Source organism: Mustela nivalis (assembly GCF_964662115.1).
Source record: "Mustela nivalis genome assembly, chromosome: 16".
NCBI lineage: Eukaryota > Metazoa > Chordata > Mammalia > Carnivora > Mustelidae > Mustela > Mustela nivalis.
Window position 1 is genome coordinate 67676294 of NC_139035.1, and position 23063 is coordinate 67699356.

At 61.6% G+C, this 23063-nt stretch overlaps 2 protein-coding genes and 1 long non-coding RNA gene across 17 annotated transcripts; 2 read left to right on the forward strand and 1 right to left on the reverse strand.

Annotated features, from left to right (window-relative positions):
• The first annotated feature begins 1781 nt into the window (after positions 1-1781).
• Positions 1782-15728, forward strand: LOC309850118 (dual specificity protein kinase CLK2). 7 transcript variants are annotated; one of them, XM_082703609.1, is made up of 20 exons: positions 1796-2092; positions 3629-3798; positions 4502-4730; positions 5405-5492; positions 5842-5908; positions 6290-6406; positions 7183-7349; positions 8087-8181; positions 8703-8832; positions 8944-9026; positions 9160-9239; positions 9436-9526; positions 11565-11642; positions 12263-12385; positions 12471-12591; positions 13436-13564; positions 14161-14320; positions 14423-14524; positions 15064-15181; positions 15310-15728. In XM_082703609.1, exons 2-20 carry the CDS (start codon positions 3629-3631, stop codon positions 15454-15456), a joined length of 2295 nt encoding a protein of 764 aa, XP_082559735.1. In that variant the 5' UTR covers positions 1796-2092; the 3' UTR covers positions 15457-15728. The 7 variants fall into 7 exon arrangements, with proteins under 7 accessions (XP_082559729.1, XP_082559731.1, XP_082559732.1 ...); XM_082703603.1 differs by lacking the exons at positions 11565-11642; positions 12263-12385; positions 12471-12591; ... (3 more) ...; positions 15064-15181; positions 15310-15728 and adding an exon at positions 10058-10591 and having other exon boundaries at positions 1782-2092; XM_082703605.1 differs by lacking the exons at positions 11565-11642; positions 12263-12385; positions 12471-12591; ... (3 more) ...; positions 15064-15181; positions 15310-15728 and adding an exon at positions 10058-10591 and having other exon boundaries at positions 1782-2092; positions 5408-5492.
• Positions 15729-16245: 517 nt separating this feature from the next.
• ENTREP3 (endosomal transmembrane epsin interactor 3) lies at positions 16246-22608 on the forward strand. 9 transcript variants are annotated; one of them, XM_082703583.1, is made up of 12 exons: positions 16246-17019; positions 17203-17287; positions 17477-17587; positions 17676-17795; positions 17958-18065; positions 18586-18758; positions 18866-18992; positions 19341-19410; positions 19552-20121; positions 20668-20736; positions 20823-21076; positions 21168-22608. In XM_082703583.1, the coding sequence occupies exons 3-12, from the start codon at positions 17513-17515 to the stop codon at positions 21339-21341; spliced, it is 1740 nt and encodes a 579-aa protein (XP_082559709.1). In that variant the 5' UTR covers positions 16246-17019; positions 17203-17287; positions 17477-17512; the 3' UTR covers positions 21342-22608. The 9 variants fall into 9 exon arrangements, with proteins under 9 accessions (XP_082559709.1, XP_082559710.1, XP_082559711.1 ...); XM_082703584.1 differs by having other exon boundaries at positions 18893-18992; XM_082703585.1 differs by having other exon boundaries at positions 18893-18992; positions 20856-21076.
• On the reverse strand, positions 18167-20661 carry LOC309850158. Its single transcript, XR_014304117.1, has 2 exons — positions 20360-20661; positions 18167-19062 (listed from the first exon to the last, which is right to left on the reverse strand). It is a non-coding gene; the product is annotated as an uncharacterized lncRNA (long non-coding RNA).
• Positions 22609-23063: the final 455 nt, after the last annotated feature.

Sequence of the window (23063 nt, forward strand, 5' to 3'; positions counted from 1 at the left end):
GCCAAGGAGGCGGAGCCGCCCGAGTGGCGGGAAAACCGGAAGGTAGTTGAAGGTCCCCGGGCGAGGCATTGGGGACCAGTGGAAGAGGCGGGAATGGCCGCTCTTACTCACGGACTTCGGGCATTTCACCTTCTTTCTCAGCACTCTCCCAGGCATATTCCTTTCTTTCCGTCTCCTCCACCCCCCTCCCCCTAGTGTTTCATTTCCGAGGTCCACGCGCCAGCCTTCACCAAGAGTAACCCTACCCGTCACGGGGTGGACGCTGAGGACACAAAGATGAATACCCGGGTCCCAGCCACAAAGCCCGTCTCGCCCATGCCCGCATACAGACACAAGAGCTAGAAGCTCCTAAACATCTCGAATTCCTCCCCTCGCTTTGATGGCGCTCCTGGGAAGCCGGGCCTCCGGTCGGTCGTGCTGAAATGCTGTGCTCTGCCTTGCCCTCAGCCCTCTGCAAATACTCTTCTGCGGGGCATTCCTGTCCAGCTCCTCCTGACGGCTGGCTCCCGGGGCATTCCTCTAGGAAACCCAGAAACACGTTGCCAAGTCTCCTTTTCCCAGCCGGGGTCTGGTCTAGGCTTCCTACAGCACGCCCGATGGCGGTGGCCACGAGGCTTTCTCTCCCACTGCACCCGAGGGCTCTGAAGAACAGGGGCCAGGCACCTGCCGGACACGCAGTCAGTCCCTGCTGCGCGCACGGACGGTCTGGGAGGGTGTTAGCGGAAGAGGAAGGGACCCTCCAGTCTGTCCCGTCAGCCCCTTCTTTACGCTTCCTCTCTTATTTTCGGGAACCTTCCCTAAACCACTTCTGGCTAACTCATCGCATCGCATCTGACTATCCCCCATCCCTGTCCCCTCCGGTAAGTCCCGACTTCCACGGAGTCATACTCGAGCTATGCCCGCTTTCTTTTGTAAGATTGTATTCATTCATTTGACAGAGACCCAGCGAGAGAGGGAGCACAAGCAGGGGGAGTGGGAGAGGGGGAAGCAGGCCTCCGGCCGAGCAGGGAGCCCAATGCGGGGCTGGATCGCAGGACCCTGGGGTCACGACCTGACCCGAAGGCCACACCCAACGACCGGGCCCCCAAGGCGCCCCGCGAGCTAGGCTTTCTTTTCCGTTTGGGGCTGTTTCTGCGTCCAGTTTGTGTCAAGGTCTCCTTCTCTTTCCTTTTTTTCCTTTTTCAGTTCAGCTGGTTAACCACTCGCGTACCCTCGTGTGCGACCTGTGAGTTGGGGGCTAAGAGCGGACGCGAGACTTGCCCTCCCAGCACCTGCTTCTCCGTCCCTCCGTCTCTCAGCCTCTCCTCCACGGCTGCACCCCGATTCTCATGGGCATCCCCCTTGTCCAGGGCAAAAGTGGGGAGCCCCTGTGCTGCGGTTAGGTGGCCCGACGGCTCTGAGGACTGGGTATCTGCAGACTCGGCGGGAGAGTCAGACCTCACACCAAGCTTCAAAAAGTGTGCGGAGCGCCGGCGCCCCCTACACCACAACGTCCGGGTTCCTCTCCAGCCCGCACGGCGCGCGGAGTCAGCCGCACAGGGTCCCGACCAGGGCACGCACCCAGGACGGAGAGGGAAGCCAGGCCCCAGGGCCGCGGGCCCGCAGGATCTCCCGAGCCCCGCCCCGAGCCCCGCCCCGATCCCCGCCCCCGAGCCCCGCCCCGGCGCTCCCACGGCCGCGCCCGCCAGCTACGCGAGGACGCGGCGGCGTGCGCGCCGCCCTGGGGGCGGGGCCCCGGGGTCGCGGGGAGGTAGTGCGTGCGTGCGTGCGTGCGTGTGTCGTGCGTGCGTGCGTGCGTGCGCGCTCGCGGTGGCGGCGGCGGATCGGAGAGGCCAGAGCGGGAGACCGAGCTGGGATCGGGCCCCGGGCGGGGGCGGTGCGAGCGGCGCCGAGAGGACCCTGGGGGCGGGGACGGAGCCGGGGCGGGCGGGACTGGAGCGGAGCCCGGGAACGAGGCGGGAGGTCCCCGGGTCTCGGGTCGGGGGGGTGGAGCCGCACTTCGTCGCCGCGGGGGTGCCGGGACTCCGGCCGCAGTGCCGCCGCCATCACGGACTTCCTGTGGGACAAGCGCACGGGCCTCGCCGCCAGAACGGTGAGCGCGCGGGCTTGCGGGCCGCGGGGCCGCGCGGGAAGATGGCGACCGCGGAGCGGGCGGGGGCAGAGTGGGGTTGGGGGCCCGGCCGCGGGGCGCGGGGAGACGAGGCGGGGAGAGCCCTGCGGGGCGGCGGGGGTGAGGAGAGGGGAGGGGAGGGGCGAGACCGGCCTGCCCCGAGTGGACCCGCGGGCCCTGAGGGAGCGCGGGAGGGGCGGGAGTCGGAGGGGGCGACGGAGCGGGGATGGGAGGGGCTCCAGAGACGGAAGGGGGCGCAGCCCCAAAGTTGGACCCGGGCTGGGGGCGCAGGCAGAGTTGGACTCGGGGAGTCGTCCCGGGTTTTCCGAGTGGGAAAGGAGGGTGGGGAGGCGTGGAGTTGGGAAAGGTCAAGTGCAGCCGCCTCGGGGTGGGGGGCGGCTGTGAGGAACTTCGGCGCGCTGTGTTGTGCGGCGGGACGGTTACGAGGCGGCGCCCCGCCAGGTGGGCGTACCCGCAGCCCTGCGCCCGCACCTTCGCTGCCGGATCCGGTGTCCCCCTCCTCGGTGTTAGGTCGGGCCGTAGCGCCCGGAATGAAAGCCAGATGTTGGAGTCATTAAGCCTTTGCACACCTCATGGCCCCCCAAGACTTGCGTCCCTGGGTGTGTGTAATGGTATTTTGTTCTCCTGTCCTCATCTTCCGGGTGGTGAGGGTGATTTGTCCGTGGTTCTTTCCTTTAAGGACAAAAGCGCTTGTGCACGGTGGTCCTTCAGTTCCAGTAACGAGCTGGAAGGAGGCCTGATGCTAATTAAACACGGTTATTCAGTAATTCCTAAACACGAGGGGGAGGAGCCAGATGGGGAGCCTGGGGAGCCGACTGCAGCCTGGGGCCTCCGCTATTACAAACTTCTAAGGGGGAGCTGGCCAGTGATGTGAGAGGTGATGAGGGCAGTTCAAGAGGTCAGACCGAAAGCCCTTGGAACTTTCGGAGGAACTTCCTTGTATTTGGTGGACATCGCTATCTGCAGAAGCCTGGTCAACTGCGTTCCTGCCCACAGAGTGCCGCGTGGCCTGCTTGGGAAGACAGAGATCCGGTCCTAATAACTGTAGAACATTTTTCACGACGATGTATCCTAAGATGCTACTCTGTCGAGCTGTGAGGAAGCGTGGAGTGGCACAGATGTAGTGTAGCTGCCAGCCAAGGACAAGCTGGCCGTCTCCATCAGTTGCACAGCCTCCCCTCTAATGAGCTGGGGCCCAGACCTGAAGTTCTTCCTGGAGCCTCGTTTGAGGAGAGTCAGTGGGAACAATGAGATGAAGGGGCTGGCTGGGGTGGGGGGTGGGCGCTCCTGGAGTCTCCCACCAGCATTCGCAGACGATCCAGACCACACTCCGCTCAGGAGAAGTTACGAGCACAGGAAGGCCGAGGAAGCTGTAGGTTGTAAAAGGAGTAAAAGGGCTCAAGGCAGCTCAGCGTCTCTGGAACAGCCAGGCCTCGGAGCAGAATCCTGAAAATGCAGAGCTTTTCCCCACTATTTCTGTTTTTCCTTCCCTTCCAGATGCCTCATCCCCGAAGGTACCATTCCTCAGAGCGAGGCAGCCGGGGCAGTTACCATGAGCACTATCGGAGCCGAAAACATAAGAGACGAAGAAGCCGCTCCTGGTCCAGTAGCAGTGACCGGACACGGCGGCGCCGGCGGGAAGACAGCTACCATGTCCGTTCCCGGAGGTGAGGTTTCAGGAGGGGAACCTCGGGCTCAGGGTCACTCACTCGTTTATTAAACGAAGATTTCACGGTTACACACTGAGCAGTTGGATAACGTGATATTCGAGACTTACCGGAGGCGGCCAGTTGTGCTCTGTGTGTGTCTGTGTAGAGGAAGTAGATCGTAGGGGCTGAGGAAGCGTCCAGCAGGTTTGATGGGAGCAGGGCAGGATGAGTAATTCAGGGAAGTTTCCTCAAGAACATGCCATCTAAGCTCGTCTGAAGGACACGGGAGAAGTGTCTCGGGCCGAGGGAAAGGAGGCACACACAGAAGGCGAGGGTCTAGAGGGAGCTACTGACCTAACAGAAAAGACAAAGTCAGGTCTGTGTGGTTTCAGTAACAGCAGCGTGTTCTGTAGGAGGGGCAGGGGAGGGGCAGTTTGGAGCAGAACCGGATGTTCGGACAGAAATGGCTCTTTGCTCCATTCGTTGTAGGGGAACGGAGGGGAGGCCCCCAGAAGCGATAGTTCTGTCAGAGTCTGTCCAGAGGTCTGGGTGACATGGCGCTGCGGGGTCCTCCTCTTCCGTCTCTGGTCCTTGGTCCTCAGAGTGGCCGAGGCAGGTTTTCTGGTATCGCCACTTGTCCTGTCAAGGCAGGGCTTGTTCCGTCCCATGTGAGGACTGTGGCCAGAGCCGGCGCAGCTAGTGGCTGTGTGTTGTCCCCCAGCAGTTACGACGATCGCTCCTCGGACCGGAGGCTCTACGACCGGCGCTACTACGGCAGCTATCGGCGCAACGGTTGCAGCCGGGACCGGGGAGAGGCCTACTGTGAGCCCGACTACCGGCATTCGTACGAGTACCACCGAGAGGACAGCAGCTACCGCAGCCAGCGCAGCAGCCGCAGGAAACACCGGCGGCGGAGGCGGCGCAGCCGGACTTTCAGCCGCTCGTCTTCGGTGAGTGCTGGCCTGGGCCCCTCCTCTCCCCACTCCTCTTCAGCCCTCTAGGACCCTGGTAAGTTCTTGGCCGAGTGTGGGGGCATGAACGCTGGCGTGGGTGCCGAGTCTGTCGCCTCTCTTGGAAGCCCTCCAGCTCTTGGAGGGCCCTGGACCTGCTCTGGCCCTGGATGGGCACAGAGCGTTTGTGAACCCCAGTGCCCGCCTTGCCATGCTGGGCTGACTGTGGGAGAGTGGCTCCTGTGTCCCAGAGGCTTCTGCTCTCGTGGGGACCTTGCTTGTGAATAGCCTTTTTCCCCACAAGCTCTGGGCTCTGTGGCCCCCTCAGTAGGTGGGCTTGGGTGGGGGCAAAGGGAGATCTGTGCCTGTCTGGAAGGGCGTTGTGTAGAGCATGGGGTTGTGGGGGACACTGGCAACGACACCACTTCTCTGCTCTGCCCATTCCTCTCCCTGTTCCCGTTTTGGGTTTGGGGACCTGGGATTGTGCGCCGCTCTCTCTTCTCCCCCCAATCCGCCTTACTGCATCTGACGTGTTCCCTTCCACTGTCCCCCATCATCGTCTGTCCCCCCTGGCTGGGCGCCTGTGACCGGTGACCCCTCCACCACCCACCCCGCCTCCCTCCGGCCCCCGCTCCGACACCTGGCTTGCTCCGACCCCCCCCGCCCCCCGACAGCAGCACAGCAGCCGGAGAGCCAAGAGTGTAGAGGACGACGCTGAGGGCCACCTCATCTACCACGTCGGGGACTGGCTACAAGAGCGATGTACAAGCCAAATCGTAACAATCCTATAGCCTGTAATGGTCCCATAGCCATCCTAACGTCCCGAGCCAACCCAAGTCACGGCCTCTTGCCTTTCCTCAGTGGTGTTGTTTATCTGGGTGGTTTGAGTTGCTGTTGAGAATTGACCTCTGCTGTCCACTCCCAGCTCTCATGGCCCCTGGGTTAAAGGTGGTGGGAGTCACGCAGGGGTGTTCTCCCCTGTGACCATCTGTATCTGTTCCCCTTCCTTCATCTCCTCACCCCAGGTTGCTGTATCCCTGCTTCTTCCTACTCAGCTCATTCCCCACCTTCTCTCCCTCCCTCTCCCCGACCCTGCTCTTTTTCATTTCAGATGAAATTGTAAGCACTTTGGGAGAAGGGACCTTTGGCCGAGTTGTGCAGTGTGTCGACCATCGCAGGTAGCTACAGCTCCTTCCTCCCTGCTCCGTGTCTGCGAGGCATAAAGGGGGAGTGGGGGGGCGCCTGGGGGGCTCCGTGGGTTAAGCCGCTGCCTTTGGCTCAGGTCATGATCTCAGGGTCCTGGGATCAAGCGGGCTCTCTGCTCAGCAGAGAGCCTGCTTCCCGCTCTCTCTCTCTCTGCCTGCCTCTCTGTTTACTTGTGATCTCTCTCTGTCAAATAAGATCTTTTTTAAAAAGGAAAAAAAAAATAGAGGTAGTGAGGGTCATCTGGGGCTTTTTTGCTGATAAGCCAGAGGTAGGATTTCGTAGTGCTCGGACTGTCCTATTCCATCTGAGTTGTTTTTGACGACCCAGCAAATGCCTCTTGTGCCATCCTACAGGGGTGGGGCTCGAGTTGCCCTGAAGATCATTAAGAATGTGGAAAAGTACAAGGAAGCAGCGCGACTTGAAATCAACGTCCTGGAGAAAATCAACGAGAAGGACCCTGACAACAAGAAGTAAGCAAGCACAGGAGTAGATGGGGAGTCTGAGAGGCCCCGCTCCTACACCGGAGGACCTCTCCGGTCTCGGTTCGGCAGGGGGTCCTAGACCTTCTCATCCATCCGTTCTTTGTTCGTCATCTTAGACTAGCAGAACGGTAGGGCCGGAAGGGAGGGTCTGACATGCTGCAATCCCTTTGCTTTGTTCCCGGGGTGGTCAGAGTGCTCTGCAGTTTGGGCCTAGCCCAGGATGGCCTCTGTGGGGCTGTGCCCTGGAAATGGCCCTGGGACTGGGAATTCACATTTCTACCAAAAAATCATTTGAGCTTTCTGTGCTGATGAGGCCCCAGACCTTTGTATGTACTGCTTCTGTCCATGGACTTCTGTAAGCTAAGTGTAGAATAAGGCAAGAAGCAAAGACGCAAGAGGACAGTATGAACGTGGACCCGCTGGTGGCTGGTGGTCAATGAATCTGGGAGTGGGAGCTGGGGTCAGGGTTTGGGAATGACAGTTTGACAATTCAGGGTCCACGCTGGAGCCTGGAACCCCACTCTTCAGCCAGTTTTAACTATTTAAAACGATGCAGGAATGGTTCGAAGTTTGGCAGGTAGGATCTCTCTCCTCGGGTCTGCTGGCAAGGCCATCCTGCCGCGGAGCTGCGTTTTGGTAGTGGTGCGAACTGGCGTGTTTCACATAAGCGTGTGGAATCAGCAGCTTTGCGGCCCCTCCTTGCCGGAGGGGAGCTGGGTGCGTGGGAGCTCCACAGACCTCCCCTCCCCTGTCTCTCTTCTCAGCCTCTGTGTGCAGATGTTCGACTGGTTTGACTACCATGGCCACATGTGCATCTCTTTCGAGCTTCTGGGCCTTAGCACCTTCGATTTCCTCAAAGACAACAACTACCTGCCCTACCCCATCCACCAAGTGCGCCACATGGCCTTCCAGCTGTGCCAGGCCGTCCAGTGTGAGTGCGGCGGGCCGGGGCGGACTTGGGGCAGCCCCTCCCTCTGCGGGACCTCCTCTGTGTCCCTTTACACTGGCGGAGCCCTTTACCTGTCAACCTGATTGTCTGCACTTTTCTTACCGTCGCGTTGACAGCTCCCTCACTTGACTCCGTGACCCGTGTCCTCACCATCCCTGAGGAGCCTTACCCGGCTCCTTTCGAGCAGGAGCCGGGGCAGAAAGCTTTGGAAATCAAAGCACTGAACTCCGTCTTTTTTTTTTTTTTTTTTTTCTCATTTCCCTTCCTCGGGAAAGTGTTCAGTCAGGCTGCAAGCACAGAGACAGAGACTTCCCCCGCTAGAGGTTTATGCTTGTCCTCACTGAGGTGCTCTCCGTTTCCAGCAGAGCAGGTGGCAGCAGGGACTAGTGCGACCGAGGGGCCCGGTGGGGAATCCAGACAAGTACTTGGTTCCTCTGGGGTTTTCACGACTAAGCGGTTTTACAGAGTTGAATTCACAGGATGTCAGGCACGTACGTCAGAAGACAGAAACAGCGCGCGTGGCAGACCCGTGTGCGTCAGTTGAGGGTTACGTTCGGGTCTTAGCCGAGGAGTGCAGGGTGTCTTAGAGCAGGCATCTCACCTGGAGGTGGAGCCGGGAGCGCCGAGCAGCCCTGGGCCTCTTGGTCAGACTTGGGATCGCGGGTGCCGCTCAGCCCTGGCCGCCTGGACCAACCTTGACCTGGCCTTCTCCCCTGCAGTCCTCCATGACAACAAGCTGACCCATACGGACCTCAAGCCTGAAAATATTCTGTTTGTGAATTCAGACTATGAGCTCACCTACAATCTAGAGAAGGTGAGCGGGGCCGGCAGCGTGCCACTTCTTTCTCCTAGCCCCGTTCCCTCCCCTCTGCTTCCTCCCATGTTCTCTCCGTGTCTGGCGCCGGGGAAACCAGAGTAGCAGAGTAGGTTGAAAGGGAGAAGTCGAAGACTTAAGTTGGAGGAAAACTTGGGAGGAGGACCTCTGCTAACCTTCCAGTAGAGTTCAGATGCTTCTAAGATTCTCGGTTTAGACTTTCTTCTCTGTGAGGGAAGCTCAGTTCTCTTGACCTATTTTCAGAAACCCTGTATACCAGTCACTCGGGAAAAGTCAGACGCACAGGGGCTGCGCGCTGCGTCACCATCATCCCCTCGTGCTCTGCCTTTTCTCAATTCCCTGCGGGACACGGGGGAAGCTGTAAAGCGGGTTCTCAGTGCGTACGGGAGCAAGCAGGAGGTCAAGGTGCTTCTTTCAGATCTGAAAGCACTTTAGAGAATTGAGGTAAGAGTCTTGGTCGGAGGTGGCTGGGGTCCAACCCCTTCCTGCTCTGCTCCTAGAAGCGAGATGAGCGCAGCGTGAAGAGCACAGCGGTGCGGGTGGTGGACTTCGGCAGCGCCACCTTTGACCACGAGCATCACAGCACCATCGTCTCCACTCGCCATTACCGGGCACCGGAGGTCATCCTCGGTGAGCGGGGCGAGTGGGGGACCATGCTTGTCCAAGTATGGGAGCGTGGGTGGTGGGGAGGGGAGGGCCCCCTAATCACCCTAACACCTTGTCCCTCCTGTCCCCACCCAGAGCTGGGCTGGTCGCAGCCTTGTGACGTGTGGAGCATAGGCTGCATCATCTTCGAGTACTACGTTGGCTTCACACTGTTCCAGGTGAGTGGAGGGCACCTTCTGTAGCCCCCCAGCGGTCTCCGACCTGGTCTTGTCTGCTCCCTCCACCCCGCTGTCTGGAAGCTGGCCCTCAGCAGCCGGTTCCCAGTGCCACGCTCGGTTCTTTGTTTCCCAGACCCATGACAACAGAGAGCATCTAGCCATGATGGAAAGGATCTTGGGGCCCATCCCTTCCCGGATGATCCGAAAGACAAGGTGAACCTTGCGGGGTGGGGCAGGGGATTTTAAACTCTTCCTTTTTCTCCACAAAATCGCTCTGTTTCACATCATTTTCTGTTTTCTTTGAAACCTCCCCCTCCCCCCTCCGCCCCAGCGACTCAGATGGGGGATTAAGGGCAGTATCCCACAACAGAAGGAGACTCCTGACCCTCAACCTTCCCTTCCTCTGTAGGAAGCAGAAGTATTTCTACCGGGGTCGCCTGGACTGGGATGAGAACACGTCAGCTGGGCGCTATGTTCGAGAAAACTGCAAACCGTTGCGGGTGAGCCACGGGGTGAGGTGGTGCCTCCCCCCACAGGCCATTCCCTTCCCGGGGCTTTGCCTCTGCGCGGCCCCTCGTGAGCAGTGTTGTTAGGAAGGAAGGGGGGAAGCTGAAAGAAGACACCTTTGGTCAGTAGGAGAGAGAAGAGGGAGTGGTTTTGTGAAGGGAAGGAGGTTAGACAGCCAGGTCTTTCTTGAGCCAACCGGAGACCAAAGCCATGTCCTGGCTCCTTGAGGTCAGACAGGAAAGGAAACTCCCTTTGAAGAGCTTGCATGTTGGTGAGAAGCTAGAGAGCAGCACGAAGTTGACCAGGATGCGCAGGTAGAACTCTCCGGGAGTTTGAAGGAAGGGATGGTGCAGGTGGGAAGGTATGCGGAGCGGTGACGTCAGAAATGCTGGTCACGGTGTGCTCGTGGGAAGGCAGTATTCGTGACCGTGTCCTCGGAGGTTGGATGCGAGGGCCTTGAAGGGAAAGGCAGCACTTCCTTGTAGGGCATCGTGCCTCACCTTTTTCCTGCCCTCCACCACCAGCGGTATCTGACCTCAGAGGCAGAGGAACACCACCAGCTCTTCGATCTGATTGAAAGTATGCTAGAGTATGAACCTGCCAAGCGGTTGACCTTGGGTGAAGCTCTTCAGCATCCTTTCTTCGCCCGCCTTCGGGCTGAGCCACCCAACACCAAGTTGTGGGACTCCAGTCGGGATATCAGTCGGTGACGATCAGGCCCTGGGCCCCCCTGCATCTCCTCCAGCAGTGGGTGTCCAGTCCAGGACACTGGTGCTTTTTTATACAAGAGAACAGAGCCGGAGCCCGCCCCTTCCTCCTGGCTCCCTGTATACCTGTGAATATGTGAAATAGTGTAAATACGGAAGGTCTCGTACCTGTTGCGCCCTCCCCAGCCTTGTACAGAACGCTGTTCCATCCCGCACACTTCCCGGCCTCCCCTGCCCCCGCACAGCGACGTTGGATGGGGGCAGGAGGCAGTAACCAGGTGGCACCTCTCCCATGTTTTATAAGGAATTTTGTACAGTCTTTGTGAAATAAAAATGACGTGCTTCATCGGACCCCACCCCTTGAGTTCGAGGTGTGGGGCGCCGGGCTGCAGGGATGGGAAGATTGGCAGCCCTCCCGAGCTTGCGGATGAGGGGGTCCATCTCATCCTCCGAGTGGCCCACGCCCCACCAGCCCAGCGCCCGCGGCTGAAGTCTGGTGATTCGGGGGGTGGGGGCGCAGGGGGTGCTTCTCCCAACAGGTGAGCTGAGCCGGGGGAGTTCCGGCGGCGGCGCCCACCGGGCGGGAGCCCAGCCCTGCCGGAGGCCCGCGGAAGGAGAGCGGCCGGCGGCGGACGCGGGGCTCCTGCCGGCCCGCTCGCCGGAGCGGGCCGGGACCCCGCCGCGGGGCCTGCCGGGAGTTGTAGTTCGTCGGTGGGCGGGGAGGCGGGCCCTGGGTCACGTGGGCGCCCCGTCGCCGCCGGGAGCCGAGGCGCAGGCGCAGCGCGCCGCCGCTGCGGGGATCCTCGGGGCCCTTCCGGCCTTCGCGGCCAATCCGTGCGCAGCCGAGCGGGTGGACCGCGAGGAGCGCAGGGAGCCGCCGCCGCCGCGCAGGGGCGTGGAGGGCAGGGGCGGCCCAGGCCGCAGTTGCAAACATGGCTCAGAGCAGAGACGGCGGGAACCCCTTCGCCGGGCCCGGCGAGCTTGACAACCCCTTTCAGGTGACGCGCCGGCCTTCTCCGGCTAGCTCGGTGGACTCTGCTCGGTTCTGGACGGGCCCGCTTGTCTTCCCGGCCCTGACGTTTGTTCTGGGGAAGGGCCGCCACGTGGGGGTGACGGGGACTCCAGACCAGTAGGCACCCTGGGGGGCGGGCCCTGCCCCTATAAGGAGCCGGTGCTGGCAGTGCGGGGTGAGGGATTGGGGGCTGGCGTTGGGACAGCAGCGTGGCCTCCGACGTGCAGTGTTCGCAGCCACAGGCGTCGGAAGAGGCCCCAGCGAGTTCCCCCAGAGGCACCAGGTGCCAGCTGAGCCCAGCTCTGCCCACAGGACCCAGCTGTGATCCAGCACCGACCCAGCCCGCAGTATGCCACCCTTGACGTCTACAACCCTTTTGAGACCCGCGAGGTGAGGCTCTGGGCGGCACAGGATGGCAGGGAAGGGGAGGATGCGCCTGTAAGCCCGCTCCTTCGGGTACAGGGCACTTCTCTGCATGCAAACGGTCTTAGCCCCGGGAGAGAGGCCAGTCTGCCTTGGCTTGCCTAACCCTTCTGGGGACACGAGGGCGAACGATCCCGTTTGAGCTCTAAGCCTCCGTCCTAGGAGGACTTGGAGACTGGCAACGCCTGGACCAAGGCTTGTGTCTGGGGCGGCTTCTCCGAGGAAAATACAGAATGGGGCTGGTAGGAGTTGAGGGAAAAACCAGTTATGCTTAGGGGTGCATTTGGAGGGAAGAAATGAGGAGGACCAGACCTGTTTGTCCCACAGAATAGAAAATTCTAAGAGCTTTAAAAAGTGAAAGGGGCGGTTTGGTGGGTGAGTGCCTTGAGTCCTGGTCAAGGGAAAGGATGTGGGGGCTGATGAGGGCTGCCGCAGCTTAGAGAAGAGCTAGTTCTCCGCCAGAGGTTTCGCTCTCTTGGCGGGGAGCCTGGGGAACGGGTTCAGGATCTCAAGGTCCTCAAGCAGGCTCTAGACACCTGCATTGGAAGGGACTAGGTGGTCCCTAAAGTCTTTTCCAAAATCAACAGCCCCCACCCGCCTATGAGCCTCCTGCCCCTGCCCCATTGCCTCCACCCTCGGCTCCCTCGTTGCAATCCTCGAGAAAGCTCAGCCCTACAGAACCCAAAAATTACGGCTCCTACAGCACCCAGGTAAATAGGGGGCCGAGATGGGAGTGGAGGTGTGGGGAGCTGGTCTGCGCCCAGGACTCATGTCTCCCGCTGGGGTCCTGGGCAGGCTTCGGCTGCGGCAGCCACTGCTGAGCTGCTGAAGAAGCAGGAGGAGCTCAACCGGAAGGCAGAGGAGTTGGACCGGAGGGAGCGGGAACTGCAGCACGCCGCGCTGGGGGGCACCGCTGGTAAGCGGGTTCTGGGGTGGGGGCACTGAGGAGGATGGCGAGGCATTTGACACTCTTTTTTCTCAAAGATCTTATTTATTCATTGACAGAGAGAGACACAGGGAGAGAGGGAACACAAGCAGGGGGAGGGGGAGAGGGAGAAGCCGATTCCCTGCTGAGCAGAGAGCCCAACGTGGGGCTCGATCCCAGGACCCCGAGACCATGACCCGAGCTGAAGGCAGATGCTTAATGACTGAGCCACCCAGGCGCCCCCATTCGATACTTATTAAAAGATATTTTACTTATTTATTTGAGAGAGGAAGAACATGAAGGGGGAGCATCAGAGGGAGAAGCAGACTCCCCGCTGAGCCGGAAGCCCAATGCAGGACTCGATCCCCTGACTCCGGGATCATGCCCTGAACCGAAGGCAGTCCTTTAACCAACGGAGCCCCCCCGGGTGCCCCGACACTTTTGAAGGAGCAAAATAACCCTAAGAATGTGGGCTCTGGAGCCACATTGCCGAATGTGAATTTGGGCGCTATTATTTACTGCGCATGAGCTCTTAGATAAGTTCCTTGATCTTGAGTGCTTTGGTTTCCTTACTTATAAAACAAAGGTAATGTTTGTACCTGTTTGACAGGACTTTGTGGCAGTTAAATAAGGTCATCCCTGCAGAGGGCTGGGCATAGTGCTTAGCAGTTGTAAGTAGCAGTGAACACCGGCAGCACCGGCTTTGCTTCCGTCCCGCGGCTCCTCGGACCCGCGTTGGAGAATGGAGAGAGAACCTGGGGTGGAAGGGAAGGCGGTTCCTTGGTGGGCCTCTGCCTCATGTCTCAGGTCCTCCTGCTCTCTCTCCGCCTTATAGCTCGACAGAACAATTGGCCCCCTCTACCTTCTTTTTGCCCGGTCCAGCCCTGCTTTTTCCAGGACATCTCCATGGAGATCCCCCAAGAATTTCAGAAGACCGTGTCTACCATGTACTACCTCTGGATGTGTGAGTAGTGAGAAGCCTGTTTTAGAGGAACAGTAAAGGAAGTAACCTTATCTTTCCTGCCCTCAAGCCGACTGGCCTAGAATTCAGAATTTCATCTCTGCTCTTTTTTTTTTTTTTTAAGATTTTATTTATTTATTTGACAGACAGAGATCACAAGTAGGCAGACAGGCAGGCAGAGAGAGAGGAGGAAGCAGGCTCCCCGCTGAGCAGGGAGCCCGATGCGGGGCTCGATCCCAGGACCCTGAGATCATGACCCGAGCCGAAGGCAGAGGGGGGTGCTCCAACCCACCAAGACACCCAGGCGCCCCTCATCTCTGCTCTTTTGAGTTGAAGGCTAGTTTCTCCAGGAATTTTCCTGGGTGCCTCCTTTCATACTATTTAGAACGTGTTCTTCCACCTTCTAGAAAACATACGGTCTTGTCCTTTCCCCCTTTCTAAATGTCTTTGCAGAGGTGATCGTGTGCGATAGGGCTCTGTCTCCGCGGCTGAGTGGAGGATTCTGTGGAGGCAGAAGCTTCTCTTCCGTACTCTGCAGCGTCGGGTGAGGGTTTTGTGATTGCTGGCCGCGCTCACTGTCCTGTGCGTCCATCCCTCAGGCAGCACGTTGGCGCTTCTCCTGAATTTTCTTGCCTGCCTGGCCAGCTTCTGTGTGGAGACCAGCAATGGCTCGGGCTTTGGACTCTCCATCCTCTGGGTCCTCCTTTTCACTCCCTGCTCCTTCATGTGCTGGTACCGCCCCATGTATAAGGCCTTCCGGTAAGCTGAGGGGCGGGGCTGGCGGAGAACCTGGGATGGGCCCCGGGGCTCCTGCTCCGGCCCTGACTCTTCTCCCACTCTCCCGGCTTTTCCTGCCCGCAGGAGTGACAGTTCATTCAATTTCTTCGTTTTCTTCTTCATTTTCTTCGTCCAGGATGTGCTCTTTGTTCTCCAGGCCATTGGCATCCCAGGTTGGGGGTTCAGGTCTGTGAGGCTGCCCTCCAGCCCCCCCCATCCCTCCCCTCGTTCCTCTAGACCGAGTCAGCACAATGTCCTGGGGTAGGAGTTGCTCAGAAGAAGGAAATGTGGTTTTGATCCCCAGAAGGTGCTTGTTGAACGCAAGAGACAGGACCTACCCAGTCAGAATTCTCCATAGCCTAGGTGTGGGGGAGGAAAAGTACCCGTGGTCAATCAGAGCGGGCTTCCTGGAGGAAGCGCCCAAGAGCGCTTCTGAAGAGGGGGTGGGGCCTCCTCCACAGAGAGGTCTGTTTGGACTGAGGATGTCTTGGAGGGGCCTGGAGAGGTAGGAAAACTGCGGGGAAACAGGAATTAAACTTTGAAGAGAGTGGATCAGGTGTGGGATTGTTGTGCTTGGAAAGTGCCAGACTGACGGTCAGGGGGTGGGGGGAACCCTGGTGGGTTGGGTAGGATGGGGCCCGCTTGCTGACCTCGGAGAGGCTGGGAGGACCGACGTGGGGTGGGGGGGCGCCCCTCTTGACAGCCGGCGCTGTCCCCTCTGGCAGTGGCTGGATCTCGGCGCTGGTGGTGCTGAACGCCAACAAGGCAGCGGCCGCGCTCATGCTGCTGGTGGCCCTGTTTTTCACCGGCGTCGCGGTGCTGGGGATCGTGATGCTCAAGCGGGTGAGGGGCTGCGCCAAGGTCATGGGCCCCGGGGGCCTGGGAGGGGCACTCTGGAGGCCCAGGAGGGCGCGGCGCCCGGCCTGGAGCCAGCTCTGGGAGGGTGGGGTCATCCCTGCCGTCTCCTGCAGATCCACTCCTTGTACCGCCGCACCGGGGCCAGCTTCCAGAAGGCTCAGCAGGAGTTCGCGGCCGGGGTCTTCTCCAACCCCGCCGTGCGCACCGCCGCCGCCAACGCAGCCGCTGGGGCTGCCGAGAATGCCTTCAGAGCCCCGTGACCCCCGCCCCCCCACCCCCACCCCGTCCTGGACGTCTCCGGGACTCGGTGAGACGTCACGACTTGGGGTCTCCTCTCTGGTGCCCCCAAGCCCGCAGCCACGACTGCTGACCCTGACTTCGGGGTGCGGGGAGCCACTAACCCCGTCTCGCTTCCCCCGCCACCCCCCGATTAGGCCACACTACTGCCAGCCCTTACACCCCCCACCCGGCTCCCCTCCGCTGTGCCAAGGCTGTGCTTCGGTTATTTAAATAAAGAGAAGAGGAACTGGAACCAGTCCCCGTTTCCGGGGTCTTTATTGGGAGCGAGGGCGCTGGAAGAGAGAAGGGAGCGTGGCGGAGACGGGGGCGGAAGCAGAACGTGACCCCGGAGGGGGCGGGCCGCGGCGAGCAGGGCTGCGGGGCCCTCAGGGGCTGCTGAAGGGCGGGGCGCGGGCCCGGGGCCCCAGAGGCTGGGCGGGGCTGGGGTCGCACCCGGGACCCCGGAAGGCCCGCGGAGACCCCCCCCCACCCGCCTTAACCCGGCCCGCGGGCCCGCCCTGCTCCCGGCCCGTGTAGCCCCGCCCTACTCCTGCCCCGCGCCCGCCCCCCTGCACCCGGCCCGAGGGCGCACGCCGGCTCCCCCTGCCCCACTCCTGCCCCCCCCCCGCCCGCCCCCTGGCACCGGGCTCACGGGCGGACGCCAGCTCCCGGGCAGCCGTTCGCAGCCCCGCCCCACTCCGGCCCCGCCGCCCGCCCCCCTGCACCGGGCCTGCGGGCCGACGCCGGCTCCCGGGGTGCACCGCGCAGTCCCGCCCCCGCCCCGCCCCCGCCGCCGGGCCGGACCTGCTGCCGCCCAGGCTGGGGAGCGCAGCGTGTTGGGGCGGAGCGGGGAGGGCGGCCCCGCAGCCGGCAGCGCCCCGGCTTCTCCCCGCCGGACTGTCTCAGACCCCAGGACCCCTCCCCTCTTCTTCCCACCCTCCTCGCCTTTACCCTCCCCGCCCTTCCCCCGGGTTCCCGACCGCGGCTTCTCCTCACGCCTGGACCTGCCCTTCTCGGCGCCCCCGTTCTCCAGGGAGATGCGATGAGCCGGCGCCCCCGCGTCCTCATCGCCGTCCCGGGCACGGTGCCCGTCCGGTGCCCGCGGTGGGGAGGGAGCCCCCCGCGACCCCCCCGCGACGCCCCTCCCTTGGGCCCCCGCCCAGCTAGAGGCCCTGGGCCATGCCCCAGGGGACCCATCCCGTTGGTGGGCTCTAGAGCAAAGAGAGTGGAGAGGAGGGAGGACGGGGCCTTGGGCGCCTCTGAGATGCTCCCAAGCGCCGGGGGAGGCCGAGCGAGGCGCCGGCAACCGGGCAGCAGGCATGATGCCGTCGCCCAGTGACTCCAGCCGCTCGCTGACCAGCCGACCCAGCACCCGGGGCCTTACCCACCTTCGCCTCCACCGACCCTGGCTGCAGGCCCTGCTCATGCTGGGGCTAGCCCAGGTGCTCCTGGGTGTCCTGGTGGTCACCTTCAGCATGGTGGCCTCCTCTGTCACCACCACCGAGAGCATCAAGAGGTCCTGCCCATCTTGGGCTGGGTTCTCGGTGAGTTGGGTGCACAGTCCTGGCGGGGGGTGGGGGAGGGGGCAGGTTCCTGGGGCCCCTGCGATACACACTAGCGGCTGATGCAAATGCCGGCCTCTCCTCCCTCTTCGGGGTGGCTGTCTTCTTACAGGGCTGGGCACACCCTGTGGTGAGGGGCTCACTCATGTGCCTCCCCCTTGCCAGGCTGAGCCTGTGCCCACTCTGTCCCCAGCTGGCGTTCTCCGGGGTGGTTGGCGTTGTGTCTTGGAAGCGGCCGTTCACTTTAGTGGTAGGTGTTAGGGTCTGGTGCCCCCGGGGAGGCAGGTGCCCAGCTCCGGCACATGCCCCCAAGAAGGGAGGGAACGGGCCGTGCAGTTCCTGCCAGCCGGGCATAACTGTGTGTGAGGGGTGGTCCCATCCGCGGCACAGGTACCCCCTTCCCAGGCCCCAGCCCTGAATGTGCCCCTGCTTCCCCCAGATCTCCTTCTTCTCCCTGCTTTCGGTGCTCTGTGTCATGCTCAGCATGGCCGGCTCTGTGCTCTCCTGCAAGAATGCCCAGCTAGCCCGAGACTTCCAAGACTGCTCCATGGTGAGCCTGAGGAGGGCGGGCGGGGAGACCGGGTGGTGTGCGGGACGCCTGGGTTTGTCCTGACTGCGCCCTCCCCCCTGCCGCTCAGGAAGGAAAGGTCTGTGTGTGCTGCCCCTCTGTCCCCCTACTCCGGCCCTGTCCAGAGTCAGGGCAGGAGTTGAAAGTCGCCCCTAACTCCACCTGTGACGAAGCCCGAGGAGCCCTCAAGGTGAGTGCGCCCTCCCCAATTCACCCATTCCTTTCTCCCCCTGACCCCATCCTTCTGGTTTTCACCTTTGCCTCCCCTTCTGGAGTCCTCACAGGTCCAGAACTTGGGGGATGCACCCCTCCCCAGGGCCCGCTCACACCCTGCCTCCCCTCTCGCTTTCAGAACCTGCTGTTCAGTGTCTGTGGGCTCACCATTTGTGGTGCCGTCACCTGTACCCTCTCTGCCGTCGTGTGCTGCGTCCAGATCTTCTCCCTGGACCTTGTGCACACGGTGAGAGGCGGGCCAGGGTCACAGCCAAGCAGGTGTGATGCGGGGCTGGTGCGTGTGTGTGCTGCGACTGGGCTTGAGGGGAAGGCGGCTACTGGGCTGGCTTCTGAGCACGGGGTGCTGTGGGTCGTTTATTAGGCACGTCTGGTGTAGGGACATGTAGGGGGGGTTCGAGGAAGGATGGGGAGGGGAAGGGCGGGGAGTGGGAGAAATCTGTGATGCCAGGCAGCCCAGAGAGTGGACATTATACAATGGGACTGCAGATCGGGTGGAGTCCAGAAGATCCCAGATAGGGCCAAGGATAGAGGGTTGGTGTTCTAGTGGGGACAGAGAACAGGTGGCGATTCTGGGGGCAGGCGGAAGTGGAAGACTTTCTAGATAACCGGGGCGGAGGGAGAAGGGGAGCTGGCTGTGGCATGGGCACGGGGGCGGGGGGCAGGCCCAGGACAATGTGGCGGCATCTGGGAGCCTAGAAGCTGCATTTCCAGAAACCAGGCCCACTGAGCCGCTTGTGTCCCAGCAGCTGGCCCCCGAGCGCTCTGTCTCAGGCCCCCTGGGGCCCCTGGGCTGTACATCGGTGCCTGCAGCGCCTGTCCTTCACACCACGCTGGACTTAGAGGAATTCATACCGCCAGTGCCCCCTCCGCCCTACTACCCCCCGGAGTATACCTGCAGCTCGGAAACAGATGCGCAGAGGTGAGGCCGGGCAGAGTCCTGCCAGGGGAACTAAGCAAGGGGGCAGGGGCTGCAGCCTGGCTTGCTGGGGGCAGGGGGAGGTTTGTGCAGTCGGAGGGCTTTTCCAGGCTTTGTCCTCCCCGTCTTCCTGCCAGCATCACCTACAACGGCTCCATGGACAGCCCGGTACCTTTGTATCCTACGGATTGTCCTCCTTCCTATGAGGCCGTCATGGGGCTACGAGGAGACAGCCAGGTGAGAATAGTGCTCGGTGTGGCCTGGGGAGCTGGCGACAGAGCCTGAAAAGCTGAGGGAGCTGCTGTCCCTGGACAAAGAAGACAGTAGTCCTCACGGTGTTTGTGGCACCCGCCATCTGGTTTTCCCTAGAGCTGGGATGGGGTGGGGGTGGGCGCGCAGGAACTATTATTCGTTTCTTCCAGATGTGGAAACTCGGGCCCCCATAACTGACCTGTGCAGGGTGGCAAAGCTGGCCTGAACGCTAGGTCTTCAGAGCCTTGTCCTGCACACCGCGTGGGGGGGGGGGGGGCGGGGATGGCGGCACCGGCTGTAGGGCCAGCCACCTGACCATCGGGTTTCCTGCAGGCCACTCTCTTTGATCCCCAGCTTCACGACAGCTCCTGCGTCTGCGAGCGCGTGGCCTCCATCGTGGATGGTGAGCAAAAAAAGCGGGGAGCTGGGGGGCAAGGGCTGGGCTGCCTGGGAGGGCAGAGCTCGGTGGGGGGTGCTGGACTCTGAGGTCTCCGGAGGGCTGTGGACAGACAGCCGCCCCCACACGCCCCCCTGCCGCCCCCAGTGTCCATGGACAGTGGGTCTCTGGTGCTGTCGGCCATCGGGGACCTGCCCGGGGGCTCGAGCCCGTCGGAGGACTCGTGCCTGCTGGAACTGCAGGGCTCCGTGCGCTCCGTCGACTACGTGCTCTTCCGCTCCATCCAGCGCAGCCGCGCCGGCTACTGCCTCAGCCTGGACTGCGGCCTGCGCGGCCCCTTCGAGGACAGCCCCCTGCCGCGGCGGCCCCCCAGGGCCGCCCGCTCCTACTCCTGCTCAGCCCCCGAGGCCCCGCCCGCGCTGGGAGCCCCCGCGGCTGCCCGCAGCTGCCACCGGCTGGAGGGCTGGCCGCCCTGGGTGGGACCCTGCTTCCCGGAGCTGCGGCGGCGGGTCCCCCGGGGAGGCGGCCCCGGAGGCGGCCGGCCCACCGCGGCCCCTCCCGCCCGCGCCCCTGCTCGCCGCTTCAGCGACAGCTCAGGTTCCCTCACACCACCGCCGCCTGGGCACCGGCCTCCCCATCCGGCTCTCCCGCCGCCCCCGCTGCTGCTGCTGCCGCGGTCCCACAGTGACCCAGGCATCACCACCTCCAGCGACACCGGTGAGCACGCCCCACCCCTGCACACACAGCCCCGAGGGCAGACCGGGGAGTTAGAGGGCTGGTGGTGCCTGCAGGGCTTAGGACAGCCCCAAGAAGGGCTGAGTTCACTCCCGCAGGAGACACTTCTGAGCGTTCCCCTTCTAAAACCACACCGTCAGCAGCTGAGCGGCAGAAAGAGGAAGAAGCTTCCACAGCTCCCAGCCGGTCCCCATTACCCACCCTCTCCCAGGCCGCCCACCTGCTCCCTGGGCACAGGAGCAGCCCCTCAGCCCAGGTGCTGGAGTGCCTGAGGAATGAGGGGACCCGACAGCATTTCAGCCCTGGCCTCGTGCTCTTCTAGGGGGCCGAGGTGGGGGCGATGCGGCCACCATGAGACCGCCTTAGTCCCCGTCTTGCTGGGCTGCGCCATCGGGTTTCCGGCAGACATGGGCAGACGTGACGTTTGGGTTGAGGGTGGGGTGTGGGGCTGGGGAGGCTCCTGGGGGGTTGAGTCTCTCCCGGGAGGACCTGTCGACCCGCATTTCCACTCCCTGCCTCCCCCCACAGCTGACTTCAGGGACCTTTATACCAAAGTGCTCGAGGAAGAGGCCGCCTCCCTTTCCTCTGCAGATACAGGTCAGGCATGTGCTGGGCACCCAGAGGGTGGGTTAGGGGAGTGCTGCCTGGCCCTCCGTGCACCTCCCTTCCTTCTCTCTCTCCAGGGCTCTGCTCTGAAGCCTGCCTCTTCCGTCTAGCCCGCTGCCCTTCACCCAAGCTGCTACGCGCCCGCTCAGCTGAGAAACGGCGCCCCGTGCCCACTTTTCAAAAGGTCCCCCTGCCCTCCGGCCCTGCACCTGCCCACTCCCTCGGGGACCTTAAGAGCAGCTGGCCAGGCCGAGGCTTGGTCTCTCGTTTCTTCCAGATGTCCAAGAAGGCCCCAGACCCCAGTGGGAATGGGGCCCATGGGTTTAAGCAGGTAGGATTTAGGGGAGTCTGGGAAGATACCCAGGAAAGCCGGGAGCTTTAGGCTAAGCCACACTCATGCCCGGTTTTGTGTCCCCCTCTAGGTGCCCCGGAGCCCATGGGGTCGGCCAGGCCGAGAGAGCCTCCACCTTCGGAGCTGTGGGGACCTGAGCTCCGGTTCTTCACTGCGGCGCCTCCTGTCTGGCCGCCGACTGGAGCGTGGTCCTCGCCCCCACAGCCTCAGCCTCAATGGGGGCAGCCGGGAGACTGGGCTCTGACCTGGGCTTCCTGACCCTCTGAACAGATCCAGGTGAATGCTGGGGGCACAGGCACCAGCTGGTGGGACCAACAACCCCCAGCACCCCACGCGCTGGCTGACACAAAAGAAACCCGCTGAACATGCCCAGAAGTATCCCTTTGCCGCCTACCTCTGGGAGCTCCTGCTGCTTGTCTCTGGCCCTCAGGACTGGGAGAGCTTCTCTCCTATGCTGCATGGGTATCTGGGTATTGAGGCTGTCTGGGGGAGAGGCTCCTGCTTACAGCATCCAAAGAGGAAAAAAAAAGTCCCACCCCCAGTGTGAGAGAGCCCTCCGACTGGACAGGGGCACTCTGGCTGGGGCAAAGGCATGCCCCAGTGCTTCTGCATAGGGAGCTGTGCGCCTGTGCACTGGGGGGTGAGGCGGGAAGAGTCCACGAAACCTGGGTGGCTCTCAGCTCTGCCACGTCTACCTGCATGGCCTTGGGCAAGTTATTTAACCTCAACTGCCTGATCCGTAAAACATCGTGAAGATGAATGTTTGTAAAGCTCTTAATACACTAAATAGGCCTTCAAAAAATTTCAGTTTTCCCCTTCTCTTCTGCACCAGCCTTTGCCACCATGGGAAATTTGTTCTGGCATCTCTCGTGGTTAAGAAAACTCTCTCAAGACATTTATTTCCAGCTATCTAGATCTCTGCTCCTTTTCGGAGCAAAATGTTTTCTCTCTGCCTTTCCTGCTCTTCTCAGAACACTCCCATCAGGCCCCATCCCCAGCTCTCCCCAGGCATTACCCTTGAAAAAGCCTTCAGTAACCAAGAAGGTATCAGACCCAATGGCCACTTCTCTGCCTGCATGTCACTTGACTTCTGAGAAACATTTAAGCATCTTTTCTCTTCAATTTTGCCCTTTCCTGTCTTTGAAGACATCATACCCCTACTTTTCCTCTCTACCCTTTTGGTTTCCTTTGCCAGCTCCCACAACTCAGCTGGATCGTTCAATGCTGGAGAACCCCGGGGTTTCCCCTTGGTCCTCCTCTAGTTTCCATCTGCAAATAGCACTACCCAAACCCCTGGTTTAAATACTATCTGCCCTGGGGCGCCTGGGCAGCTCAGTTGTTAAGCGTCTGCCTTCTGCCCAGTCATGATCCCAGGGTTCTGGGATTGAGCCCCACATAGGGCTCCCTGCTCCGCGGGGAGTCTGCTTCTACCTCTCCCACTCCACCTGCTTGTGCTCTGTGTGTGTGTGTGTCTCTCTGTCAAATAAAATCTTAAAATTAAAAAAAAAAAATGAAATACCATCTGCCTGCCCACGTGGAACTCTTCTCCCTGATCCCTCTCTGACCTCCAACTTGACACATCTGTCGGGATGTCCAGTGAACGCCTCAGACTCGCGGCGGCCACAGATGAACCCTGAATCCCACCCCGGGCGCCTGTCCCCATCTCAATCAACAGCACCTCTATTCACCCGGAGGCACGTTGGGAATCATCCTGGTTTTATCCTTTCCCTCCTCCAACGCACCCAGTCCTCACCAGCTACCTAGACAGGCTCGAGCGCCCCTCTCCCAGCCTTCCGACTGGTCTCCTTCCTAAACTTCTCTTCTCCGCTCGGTAGAGCGAAAGTCACGTCGCCGCAAGGTTCTGCCGCAGTCCGCCGGCCTCCCGCGGGCCCGGGAGTCCGCTGCAGGCTCCTGAGCAGACCGTGGTCAGGCACGGCCAGTCTCACGCCGCTGCAGCCACCCGGCC

Bases quoted from the DNA above. Each gene is read 5' to 3' on its own strand.
- LOC309850118 (XM_082703609.1), top strand. From the start codon at position 3,629: ATGCCTCATCCCCGAAGGTACCATTCCTCAGAGCGAGGCAGCCGGGGC. The intron at 8,182-8,702 runs GTGAGCGGGGCC...CTCTGCTCCTAG, and splicing joins TCACCTACAATCTAGAGAAG to AAGCGAGATGAGCGCAGCGT. The intron at 8,833-8,943 runs GTGAGCGGGGCG...GTCCCCACCCAG, and splicing joins GGCACCGGAGGTCATCCTCG to AGCTGGGCTGGTCGCAGCCT.
- ENTREP3 (XM_082703577.1), top strand. From the start codon at position 16,795: ATGATGCCGTCGCCCAGTGACTCCAGCCGCTCGCTGACCAGCCGACCC. The intron at 18,993-19,340 runs GTGAGAATAGTG...GGTTTCCTGCAG, and splicing joins GGCTACGAGGAGACAGCCAG to GCCACTCTCTTTGATCCCCA. The intron at 21,077-21,167 runs GTAGGATTTAGG...GTCCCCCTCTAG, and splicing joins GGGCCCATGGGTTTAAGCAG to GTGCCCCGGAGCCCATGGGG.